At 38.5% G+C, this 13256-nt stretch overlaps 1 protein-coding gene across 1 annotated transcript in view; it reads left to right on the top strand.

Moving 5' to 3' along the window:
• The first annotated feature begins 3603 nt into the window (after positions 1-3603).
• LOC306859923 (brefeldin A-inhibited guanine nucleotide-exchange protein 2-like) overlaps positions 3604-13256 on the top strand; it is a 41437-nt gene continuing 31784 nt past the window's right edge. Inside the window, exons 1-4 of the mRNA XM_079401336.1 lie at positions 3604-3934; positions 6543-6573; positions 11290-11413; positions 11983-12129. Coding sequence (XP_079257462.1) covers positions 3769-3934; positions 6543-6573; positions 11290-11413; positions 11983-12129 — 468 coding nt within the window. The 5' untranslated portion in view covers positions 3604-3768. The remainder of the gene's footprint in view (positions 3935-6542; positions 6574-11289; positions 11414-11982; positions 12130-13256) is intronic.

The following is a 13256-nucleotide window of genomic DNA, read 5'->3' as shown; positions in this document are numbered from 1 at the left end:
TCAATATTAATTCCAAAATGTGTTAATATATTATTACATTTTAAAGTTTATCTTTTGAACATGACTATTTTTCTAACATTAAAAAGATTAATAAATGCTTTAAAAAAATTGTTCTTTGTTAGTTCATACTATCATGGAAGAATTAACATGCTGTAAAAATATATTTTTCATTGTTAGTTCACGTTAATTAATGCATTTCCTAATGTTAAGAATTGAGACCTTATTATAAAGTGTTATCAAAATCTTTTAAAGATTTTAAAAAACAGACCCTCTCTCTCTTTCTCTCTCTCACCCACTGCCTCAATCCACACAGTCACTCACACAGTCACTCACACCCCACCCCACCCCACCCCCACCCCTCACTCAGCTGCAGACTGGCAGGGAGCTCTCACTCAGCAGTCTAAGAGCTCTCTGATAGTTTTTAAATTTTCTCCTAAGCATAGTGTATTGTAAATTCATGAAATTAATCACATATCCTCAGACTGTATTGTTCTGTGTATGTAATTTTTTATGAAGTGTTTGGAAGCTGCTCTTAAAAGATAAAAAAAAAAAAAAAATTATATTTTTTACTGTAACTTTAATAAATTGCCATTAAATCATCGTTCAAGATATCCTAAATCCGTCCGCAATTTAGCATCTTCAGTATTTTGGCATCATGATAAAAAATGTTTGGTGTGATTTCCGTGTTTCTGCTTGGAGGAGTATTAATTTGTTTACAGCCCGTTTTTAAAAAAAACCCACATTAAAATAAATATAGCCGACTTCCTGTTGGTCGTAGCTAATGACTGTAAATTAGAAAGTTGTCCGGATTAATTAGAACAATTTATGTACCGAGTTTGGTGTCTGTAGCTAAAACTAACCCCCTCATTTTTGACAAAAGGTGGCGCTATAGAGTGTCTCTTCCACGCCCGTTTATGAGCTTTTTCCAGTGTCTAACTATCATTAATACTGATATGTGTGTTGAGTTTCATGACATTCTAAACATGTTATCTGCCTCAAAATCACCAGAAACGAATTTTCAACTTTGACACGTTGCCATGGCAACATAATTTTAGATATCAATATTCCCTTCACAGTTTTACATCGGCCGTGTTTTGACATTATTCTGGTGAAGTTTGAAGCAAATCGAGGTAAAAGAAGATGCTGAATTCAAAGCATTTTGAAAACGACACACTTCCTGCAGCCAGTTGGTGGCGCTATAACTTTCAGTCATAATAGTCACATCTATCCGATCGGCATCATACAACGAACAAATCACTGAAGTTTGATCTACATCATACAATGTATGTGGACGTTATTAGGCATTTCCTGGGTCTCATTTTTCGCCATAACTTCATCGCCTCGCCACGGGCAAACCGTTCGACATATCAAAAATATCTTCGCAATTTAGCGTCCCCAATGTCTTGAGATCATGTTCACCTAGTTTGGTGGCAATCGTATGGAAATCCTCAGAGGAGTATATCAAATTCCAGAGCATGCGCTTTTTAAACAGCCCTGAATAGCCGACTTCCTGTTGGGCGGAGCCTAAGACATGCTGTGCGGAAGTTGTTCAGCTCAATGAGTTCTATATGTGTACCGAGTTTCATATGAATACGTGCAAGTATGTGTGAGCTATACATCAAGTTTTCTGACAATTTTCCAGGGGGCGCCGTAGAGCCCCTGTGCCACGCCCGGGTCCCAGCCTCAGCGGCGTCCTAATGGCCGCAGGTTCCAATGTGCGTGCCAATTTTCGAGAGTTTTCGGGCACGTTAAGGCCCCCAAAAGTGCCCGGATGATTGAAATAAAAAAAAAAAAAAAAAAAAAAAAAAAAAAATAATAATCCTTAGAAGAACAATAGGGCCCTGCGCCTTACTGGCTTGGGCCCTAATGAAGTAGGATGGGTTTAAACGTCTGATGCAACTTCTGCCTTTGCTAAATTATTGGAATTAGACATGCTGTATTCATGGGTATGTTTTTGATTAGATTTTTAGAGTAATTGAACAAGAACTTTTGTCCAAAAGAACAACTATTTAGCCTCATATTACAACATCATTATTGATAAAAAAAAAAAGCGATGACTTGACATTAAAGGCTGTTTCAGTGACACTTTAAAAACATTTAAACAACTGGAAACTTTTTATAACATGAATTTTATCCTTATAAATTGTACATTATATGTCAAGTTACCCCATAGTACTGAGAGGTGTAGGGCAGTAAAACTCTGATGTCAGGAGACCACCCTGTGGTTAAAGCATGTAACAACATCCAGGCTTCTGCTTTGAATTGATTGATTTGATTTTCTACCTTTCGACCTTTGCAGTATTGTGCTGTAAATACTGTACAGTTTGTATAAACTGTTTCAACACCTGAATTCAGTTTATGAAATAATATTCTACTTTACACCATTATTTAGAGATTCTTTATTTGGATTTGTCTGACATGGCACCTGTCTTTACAAAGCTGATTAAAGACGATTTTAATAAATAATGGTTTTGTACACTAACAAAATAAGCAAAAAAGCAATAACAAAATCAAATATACCACACCTATTTGAGCTATTCATATCTGTTATTGTAAATATACTCATAATAGCACAGATGATACAAGGAAGGCCACATGAGGATTTATTACTAATGCAGTTAACATAATATACAGTATATGTTTGTTTGAAGCTTTTGTAATGGTTGAGTGTGAGTCCCTCAGCTGTCATCAGTGTGACAAGATGGATCTCTCAGAATCATACAGTCACTGCTGGAAAGGGTTCAAATATGCAAAAGATGCTGGAAAACAGAACCAGTTTGTGGGAACTGAAGGATTTATCTGAAGGGTAGTTTAACTGTTCAGGAAAAACAAGGGACCCATGAACAGCCATCACCAAACAAGTCATGGATCAGCTCGGTAACAACACCGTATTAAGAATCAAGCGTATATCACATTTTGAACTGGGCCATTTTTATAAATTCAGCTATAATTTTGTCTTGTTGCCACATGTAAACATCTTTTATGTAAAATATCTTATTCAGGACAGTACTAAATATAAACTTGAAATTTGTATGATCCCTCATATTTTGATAAGATACTTAAGAATTTGCAGATTCTGCAAGGTGTATGTAAACTTTTGACCTTAATTCCCTCCAGCATCTGTGGCCCAATACGTTCAACTTGAAGACAGAGCGCACATAACACTAAAATAATGCAGTAAAATAATAAAAGTATATTCAGCCTATATATTGTTAGTTAATGTTCTGTAATCTTTTTTAAAATGTGTTATCTTTTTAAAATATACGTTTATGCTACATAATTAACAATTATCAATATGTTATGATTATTGGGCTACTGAGTTTGTAGCTATATGATTTCAAATGACTATTTATAGACACCTAGAACCAAGTATAATCACACTTTTTTATAATAATCAGTTATTGAAAAGTTTTTCACTATGACTTAAATAAATTATATATTGGTTATCACACTGTTTAAAATGTCTTAAAATTGCGTGCCAGCACATATTTTTTCTACCTGAGACCAAACTGTTCACTAAACATGCCCCATTCATTTGCACCGCAGCCAAACCGAGCTCGTGCTCTGAATGTACACATCAGTGTAAGCGCCCGCGGGTCACGTGATGTGACGTGCGGCCAACATGGCGACGCAGTGCTGAGATAGCAGCGTCCAACCAAACTAGCGACAACATCGGCCCGCTCCTGGCACCCTCACACCCCTGCCAAACCGCAGGGAACGGGCCAGGAATGACGGCCTGACGGACTACTTTAACACGTCGACTGAGAGATGAAAGAACAGAAACAGCTGGAAACCCATCGACGGCATACGCAGACAGAAAGCCTGAGCACTAAGAGCATGTTTCTGTCTCGGGCGCTGGAGAAAATCCTCGCGGATAAGGAGGTGAAGCGGAGCCAACACAGCCAGCTGCGCAAGGCCTGTCAAGTGGCGCTGGGTGAGTTTCTTTTATTCATTACCTGTCAGGCCTCAAACACACCCCTGAGATCCCCTCTGCCCCCTGATATCCTAAATTAACGTTAAAGTCTGGTTAGCGGGCTAATCCAGCACGCGTCTGTGTGTCAAGACACCATTGTTTCATTTTGCCTTAAGTTGACATTGTCATGCTTTCCATCGGCTATATAATGTTACATTATTATGAATGAGATGTTAGCAGCAGAGTAAATGGCATGTCTGGGAGTCCAGCACCTCTTGCTGTGGTGATCTCGAGCTGTTAGCATGTATTAGCTGGAATCAACTGCTATCCGACACGTTACAGATCTTGTTGCTGTTTTATCGACTTTGACAGATTGGTGATTTATTGGTCCCTTATTGATTTAAAGACCACTCACTGATTTACAGAATCGATCCGTATTGTGAGTAACATCTTAAAGGAACAGTTCACTCTAAAAATTAAGATGGTTTCTTTTACTCACGTTCAAAGATCAGTCACCATTGATTTTTATTACATCTTTCAATGACATTAAATGATGTCTTGAGGCTTTCTGTCTCTGGCTTCGGGCCTATTTTACTGCTGTTATTAAACTCTGATCCAGAAATTAAAATTCTCATAATTTTCTCACTTGACTTGTGTCATTCCAAACATGTCATTTTGTTCTGTTGTACAAAAAGATGAAGAATGTTGGTAGCCAAATTATTTTGGTCAGCACTGACTTCCATTGTATGGACATAAATTGGGGATAAGCAAATGATGACAGAGTTTCCAAGAACTATCCTTTTAATTTGATGATTTTTCTAGTGACATATGTGATTGGCATTAGCTGCTCACTCAGTGTTCCCATTTTTATTCAATAACTTCCTGCAATATCCATTCCTCTTTTTATGTGTAAGCTGGATATGCAGGTTAGACTCATTTGACTCGTACCGCCTGCGCTGCATTACTTATTTACAAAGTTAATGAGGATCTAGTTTCTTAGTGTGTTTTCCGATCTCTAACCTTTGTTCTGAAGTGTCAATCTAAAAATAGTTCAATCTGAACAAAAAATCTCCATGTATTTTAGTGTAAACTTCTGTTGTTTTGTCTTTTGGTATGTTTGAGGTTTGATCCTGAAAGTCTGTAGTGTTGTTCAGCCATTTGTCTGTTAATGTAATGCAACTTCCTAGTGGGTTTGTTTGAATGCTCTCAGAAGAACGTCATTCAAACAGACACTCCCTCGTTACCCTGTCATGTGAGGGAATGAGGCTGATTAACATACAGACCTATTTACACAGTCCACTGGTCACCCGGATACCCTGCTAGGCAATGGTTTAGTTTGCTGTGCTGCCTGGATACATAGTTCATAAAATGCACGTCTTATGAAATGTGTTGTTGCTTAACATCAGTTTCCTGTACCTTCTTGTGAAGAGATAGCTGTCTGATAATGAATAAGGATTCATTTGTAGATTGTTCTTGAATATCAGATATTTATTTTAAAGTAATAGTTCTCCCAGAAAGTGAGCTGAACTCGAGAACTAGATCTGTCTGATTCATGAATGAATCATTCAGACCTGTCTTGTGAACCATATCGACCGATTCATTGAAACGGCACAGCATAAAGAAAAATTTAATCACAAAATTGGATTTAGGATGGGCTGGGATTGTTTATCATCTATTTAACAATCAACTTGTTGAATTAGTGATGTTGACAAGGTGTATTTAAAGGATTCTTTATAGAGCCGATTCAAGACATTCACTGTCAGAATGTAAATTGCCTGCTGTGAACAGATGAAATGGGATATTTTCATTGTTATTCTCAATTTGCAGGTGCATTTGTACAGAGATTAAAGTATAGTATTTATCTGCAGTCTTAGGTGTCGGTCAGAATGCAGAAACTGTTTCAAGAATCATTGGCTTTTATACTCACAGGCACATATTCAGTATTTCTAACTTTTATGCAGTGCAAGTCAGATGGACACTTGGGATACTTTTATGGTTCTTTTGGGAGCTTGAAAGGTCCAGTTCCCATTAATTGTGATTGCATAAAAATAGAGCAATCAGCACATTTTTCCAAAATTGCTCCTTTTGTGTTTCACATAAATAAAAGCTTTACAGGTTGCATGAGATTGAGTAGATGACAGAATGTTCATTTCTGGGTGAATTATTGCTTTAATTTAAGTTTACTTTGAGCACTTCAGCTATAAATGTGCATACCACTCTATAGATAAACTTTTCCTACAAATAGTCTCATTAATACCTTTAATGGAAATTTCAGATAAGCACAACCAGGACTGGATCATTGCTGTATCTTGCTGAATAGTCACTATTTTTTATTAGGGGTAGTGTGTGCATTTTTTGCTTTGGCAGTATTAGGGTACATATCCCTGCTGCTGCACTGTATATGTAATTTCCTCCCCATCGTCCGGATCACTTTGTTGTCCTACTGAATTCATAATCAGAATACTTGAAAAACCTAGAGTCCAGACAGCCTAATACTCTAATGTAAATGTAAATACCAAGACACTGTTGTAGTAGTTTCCTGAATTAGCACTTACTGCGTTTTGTGACAAATAGACGTGTGTTGATGTGTTAATTTGTCTCTCTTTCTCTCTCTGTTTTCTTTTTTTAGATGAAATCAAGTATGAACTGGAAAAGCAGAAGTAAGTTTACATCTCCAACATGCACCATCCATGCAAATGTTTCCTGTGATCTACATTGATGTAGCATTATGGGGGACATCGGATGCCCATTTTTCCACACATTGATATAATTTTTTTATAGCCTTCATGAAATGTCAGCAAAATAGTTTGGTTAAAGGTGCAATGTTTAATATTTAGGATGATCAGCGTTATGACATAAAAGTACCGCAAGAGCGATTCGAAAGCTTGAGGAGCGTCTGTTATCTAGCTCTCGCGATGCTTTGGTGTCATACAGCGATCGCTCTGTGTGCGCCGTGCCGCTGCATTAGATGACGTCATATACGTTTAAAGCTGGCGCGAGAAAGCAAAACCATGACAGAGGCAGAGGATCAAACCTCTTCCAGAATTGTTTCTGCACCTTCTCGTTTTGAATCCCAACTGCCAGGAAAACATAACTAAAGATGACTAAAATGGTATGCATAAGTAAGTAACATAGCACTTTATTTTATTTCAGAAAGTATTTTCTTTCTGCTCATTTTGTTGAACATTTGACTATTATATTCATGTGTAAGTTCAGGGTTTTGGTACTTTAAAGTTTCATGGTTCAAGGTGCTTTAAATATACACTGTGTATGTGTATGCTCCTGAAATAAAAGCTTAGAGAGATGTGATGCATTGTTTTTGTTAATATGACTCATCATATACAGTGTCTTTTAAGGGTATAATCAACTATTTTCCATTGTCTAGTCTTTAATAAGCAAACAAAAATCACAATAAATTGTAATGTCGAATCGCGATAGTGACTGCTAAGATGTGTTTTTTTTTATTGTGACAGTCTGTATATTAAGTGTATCATTCAACTTTTTCCCATGGTCTAGAGTTAAAAACAAAAAACAAAAATCACAACGCATAGCAATACTGAATCGCAATACTTGTAGAATCAAAATTCTATAAAAAATCGCAATACATATCGTATCGGCACCCAATTATCATGATAGTATCGAATCGGGAGGTAGGTGTATCGTCCCATCCCTAATAACTACGTTTTCAGAGGAGTATAAAGACCTTTCATAATAAACCGTTATGTTTTATTACCTTAGAATGAGCAATTTCTATCTACATACACTGCAGGTCCCCTCACATGGAAGTCGCCATCTTGTTTCTACAGTACCCCTAAATGGACAAACTGCTCTACAGAGCGCGTTTCGTCACTGTTGTTCTTACAAAAAACATTGACATGATGAAGTAACGCTATCAGAATCCGAATCAGAATGAGCTTTATTGGCCAAGTATGTTTACACATAGAAGGAATTTGTTGTAGTGACAGGAGCTCCACAGTCCAACAAAGACAGCAACAGGACAGGACACAGATAATAAAAGAATAATATCCAAATAGGCAATGTACAAAGCAGCAAAAACACAATATATAATATAGACAACTATGTATGTACAGGTCAAGTATGTGCAAATTAGAAATGAGAAAATAAAATAAGTGAGTGTGGTGAATGGATAATGTATTATAGTAGTGTGTTCATGAGATGGATTGCCTGAGGGAAGAAACTGTTCCTGTGTCTGGTCGTTCTGGTGCTCAGAGCTCTGTAGCGTCAACCAGACGGTAACAGTTCAAAGAGGGAGTGTGCTGGATGTGAGGGGTCCAGAGTGATTTTACCAGCCCTTTTGCTCACTCTGGATAAGTACAGTTCTTGGAGAGTGGGGAGGGTTGTACCAATGATTCGCTCAGCAGGACTACCCTCCATAGTCTTCTGAGGTCAGATTTGGTAGCTGAGCTGAACCAGACAGTTATTGAGGTGCAGAGGATGGATTCAATGATGGCGGAGTAGAACTGTTTCAGGAGCTCCTGTGGCAAGTTGAACTTCCTCAGCTGGCGAAGAAAGTACAACCTCTGTTGGGCCTTTCTGACAATGGAGCCTATGTGAATATCCCACTTCAGGTCCTGAGAGATGGTTGTGCCCAGGAATCTGAATGACTCCACTGCAGTCACAGTGCTGTTCATGATGGTGAGTAGGGGGAGAGCAGGGTGGTTTCTCCTGAAGTCCACAATCATCTCCACAGTTTTGAGCGTGTTAAGCTCCAGGTTGTTGAGACTGCACCAGACAGCCAGCTCCTTAACCACAGACTCATCACCGTCCTGGATGAGGCCAATCAGTGTGGTGTCGTCTGCGAACTTCAGGAGCTTGACAGAGGGGTCTTTAGAGGTGCAGTCATTGGTGTAGAGGGAGAAGAGCAGTGGGGAGAGAACGCAGCCCTGAGAAGCTCCAGTGCTGATGGTACGAGTGCTGGATGTGAATTTACCAAACTTTACTAACTGCTGTCTGTCTGTCAGGAAGCTGATGATCCACTGACAGACAGAGGTGGTGACGGAGAGCTGGGTTAGTTTATTCTGAAGGGTTTCCGTGATGATGGTGTTAAAAGCGGAGCTGAATTCCACAAACAGATCCTCACATAAGTTCCTGGTCTGTCCAGATGCTTCAGGGTGAAGTGCAGTCCCATGTTGACTGCATCATCCACAGACCTGTTTGCTCTGTAGGCAAACTGCAGGGGGTCCAGTAAGGGACCAGTGATGTCCTTCAGATAAGCCAAAACCAGTCTTTCAAATGATTTCATGGCTACAAACGTTAGAGCCACAGGTCTGTAGTCATTAAGTCCAGTAATTTTGGGTTTCTTTGGGACGGGGATGATGGTGGAGCTTTTGAAGCATGAGGGAACTTCATACAGCTCCAGTGATCTGTTGAAGATCTGTGTGAAGATGGGGGCCAGCTGGTCAGCACAGATTTTTAGGCAGGCTGGTGACACACTGTCTGGGCCTAGTGCTTTCCCTCTTTTGTTCTTTCTGAAGACCTGGCACGCATATTCTTCGCTGATTTGAATTGTAGGTATGCGGTAGAGGAGGGTTGCTGGAGGTGTTAATGGTTGTGTGGAGAGGTGTTCAGGGCGGGTGTGGGGTGATTTTTCAAAAAGACAATAGAACTCATTCAAGTCGTCTGCCCGTTGTTGATTCTCCAGAGTGCTGGGGGATGGTGTCTTGTAACTTGATATCTTTCATACCTTTCCACACTGAAGCAGGATCACTGGAAGATAATTTTTTTCTTAGCTTGTCAGAATAATTCCTCTTTGCCACTCTGATCTCCTTTACCAGTGTGTATTTGGCCTGTTTGTACAAGACAGTAATATTCACAGTAACATTATTTTATTGAATAATTAAGTAAATCTAATTCCTTAATTTACCTTTGTAAAGAAACCTCGTTGCTCTCTGCTGTCTCAGAAGATGGCATCTTATGGTGCTTTTCCACTGCATGGTACGGCACGGTACAGTTAGGTACTTTTGGGGGGTTTTCCACTGGGTACAGTACCTGGTACTTTTTTCAGTACCACCTCAGTTGAGGTTCCAAGCGTACCGTACCGTTACCAAAACGTGACACGTAAACTCTGCTGATCACTGATTGGCTGGAGAAAATCATCACTGACTGCGTCACTGAACTTGCAGCACAAGGCACCACAGACCCGCTAGATTTAAATCAGCACAGCCAGCGAAGGGTCAAACGCAACTGTTTTGAATAAGCGCACCTTTTTTTTAACAACCAAAAAAATGTCTGTTTCGTTGTCAGTTGAAAAAGTACAGACGTTCCTCTTTGTTGATAGCAGAGGAGCGGATCCAGCGAGAGCTTGATGGAGCGATGCGGAATGAAAAAGTTTTTCAGCAATCACGGCAGTAGAGGCGGCACAACTATAATAACACGTGAATAATAGCGCCCACTCTAAAGCGATACTAAACTGCAGTGGAAACGCAAATGAACCGAGCCGTGCTGTGCCTTACTGAGCCGTGCCAAGTCATACAACGCAGTGGAAAAACGCCATTAGTCCTGTGTCGGCCACTGTAGCTTCTCTAAAGGGAGGGGTGAGTGATCGACTGAGCCGTTGGTTGTAATTCATAACCTCACCGCTAGATCTTGTTAAAATCTACACATTGCACCTTTAAAATTCCGCAATGGTTGTGTAAATAACACAATTTTGTTTCTTGTCAGAAACAGCTCTGTTCACAAGGTTCGATGTCCCTTTAATGCTAATGAGCTACTGCATTCGATGGCGCATTACCATCAAAAACAAAACTAATCCTCTGCATCCTCAGTGGCTCTAATGTTGGGAGAAAATGAAGATTTGTTCACTTTTACATACAACTACAAAACACCTGCATTGCTTGAGCATGGAGAATATGCCATACAACGTTGCATAAATATGCTAATATGGCACTGTTTTTAAGCGGTCGTGGGCAGGGCCTGAGCAGTATGATGTCGTAATGCTCAGAAAATCAAAACGGCTTGATAATTGAGACTTTAGGTTTTTTGGGGATAAAAAAAGGATTTTTATCATTGTAGGGGGGTTATGTCCACCCACTGCCAAGACACATTTAAATGCGAACACCATGAATTCTGCATTCGATGTCCCCTTTAAAAGAATTCTTATTGTGTTTTTATGAAACTTCTCTCTGGAGCTTAATCCACTTCATTCTGAACCATCATGGTTATGTAATAAGTTCAGATACTGGTCACATTCATGTCCATAAAAACCCATAATGCTTAAGGGCTACTGACATGATGATTTTAAATGTTCTAAATGTTTGTTTGTTGCTGTGTAATATTCAGTGAATGAAGTATGTTTCAGTGCTGCATGGTTATTCTTTTGGTTTACTGACCTGTGCTGTGAATCTTGTGTGTGCCAGGGATGGCACTGTTGTTCCTCCCAGAGCCAATTATATTGAGGCTGACAAGTACGTCCTGCCTTTCGAGCTGGCATGTCAGTCCAAGTGTCCACGTATTGTCAGTACGTCTCTCGATTGCTTACAGGTATGCAGAGTTCTCATTTACTTCAATCTACTGCAGTGCTTCATTATACTCAACATTAATGCATTTAAAACACCTGTTTTTTTTAGTTTAGTTTTTAATTATTGTAAAAAGGAGTTTTTTTACATGTGACTTAAATGTATTTGTTTATGGTTTGCACAGGAAAACTGATTGTGAAATCCCTAAGATTATTAAGCTTATACAAACCTGAGTTATGACTATTGAATGAATTCAAACACACTGTATGAATTAATTTGTTACACTGTAATACCTCCATTGTGTATGTTGTCTCACGCTGCTCTCAGTCATTGCAGAAGGGCATCTCTGGCAAACGTCCCATTATTACTATAGCAGATGATGTAGATATTTCAGCTATTGACTACACTGTATGAACAACTAGATCTGTTTCTGTTTGTTCAGACAGTGATCATGGATGCTGGATTTCATTACTTGAAACATTAGGTCTAGTTCATTCTACTTATGTAAATAGCAGTTCAATAGTTTTAATATTTCCATTAATTTAATCATTCCACTCATACATTTTCTCACTGACTTTCTTTTATTCATCAAAGAAACTCATTGCGTATGGGCATATCACGGGGAACGCCCCTGACAGCGGAGCTCCAGGAAAACGGCTGATTGACCGGCTGCTGGAGACCATCTGTAACTGCTTCCAGGGACCCCAGACTGATGAGGGGGTGCAGCTACAGATCATTAAGGTAAAACAACTCTCCATCATACCTTTTTGCATTTTTTGAGACAGGCACTTCTTGATATTGAAATTCATGTTTGATGGGCGATGTAATGCAAATATGTGTAATACAATATATTACATACACTACTGTTCAGAATTTTGGGGTAAGTTTATTTTTTTTTTATTTTTTTAATGAATATTTATGTTCAGCAAGGATATTAGCACATGATGCTTTAAATTGGTGACGCTATAAAGACATTTATTATGTTACATTACAACGTAACAAATGTTATGTTATATGCATTTATAATCAGTGTTGGGGAAAGTTACTTTTAAACGTAACGCATTACAATATTGTGTTACTCCCTAAAAAAGTAACTAATTACATTACTTCGTTGCTTTTTATGGAAAGTAATACATTACTTATTTGAAAAAGTAACTCAAATATTTCCTTCTAAATTAAAAATGTTACTTTACTACTGTAGTTACTTACAAAAAAGTAATCTATGTAGGATATCAGAGACTGAATCAGACCATTTTAAGATTTTAAGATCAGAACACTGAAACATGAGAAGCTGGAATGCAGAGAGGCCTTAAGGAACAGGACGTCATAAATCTAGTTTGGGGCAAGCAACTCCCAACTAGCAAGCCTTTTTCACCAAACAACTTACAACACTGAGAAAAAAAGAAACACTTATTGATAATTCCAATTCAAGAAGGAGACTGTCAAATTGGTTGCAAGTAATCAAGACTGATGTTCACACGTAAACCTGTGATAGAAAATCATTAGCTACAGACTCTTTCGGGCGTGTCTCCACACATAAAAGACCTTCCAAACCAACATTCCTTCTCTAAAGAACATGCCTCGTTCTCCATAGAACCACATAAAGACTTTCATTTTCAATTTTAATGAAACTAATAATTTCTATGCATAACTGCATATTGTGTATGTAACCCATTTGAATATCCTTGTTTTAATAACTCAATATGTCTTGCTTTTAATGAGTATTGAATGGCTCGAGCCTTAAAGAGACCTATTGCATGTTTAGTATCTATGAGTTTGAGAATTCATGCTTGAAATGTTTCTTCCAATCAATCCTTTGTCAAATGCATCATAGTCGTATTATGAAATCATGTTCAAAAGGTATATTT

This window comes from Barbus barbus, assembly GCF_936440315.1.
Source record: "Barbus barbus genome assembly, chromosome: 40".
NCBI classification, from domain to species: domain Eukaryota; kingdom Metazoa; phylum Chordata; class Actinopteri; order Cypriniformes; family Cyprinidae; genus Barbus; species Barbus barbus.
Note: the sequence above shows the minus strand (reverse complement) of the source record. Positions and strands in the feature narration are given on the sequence as shown.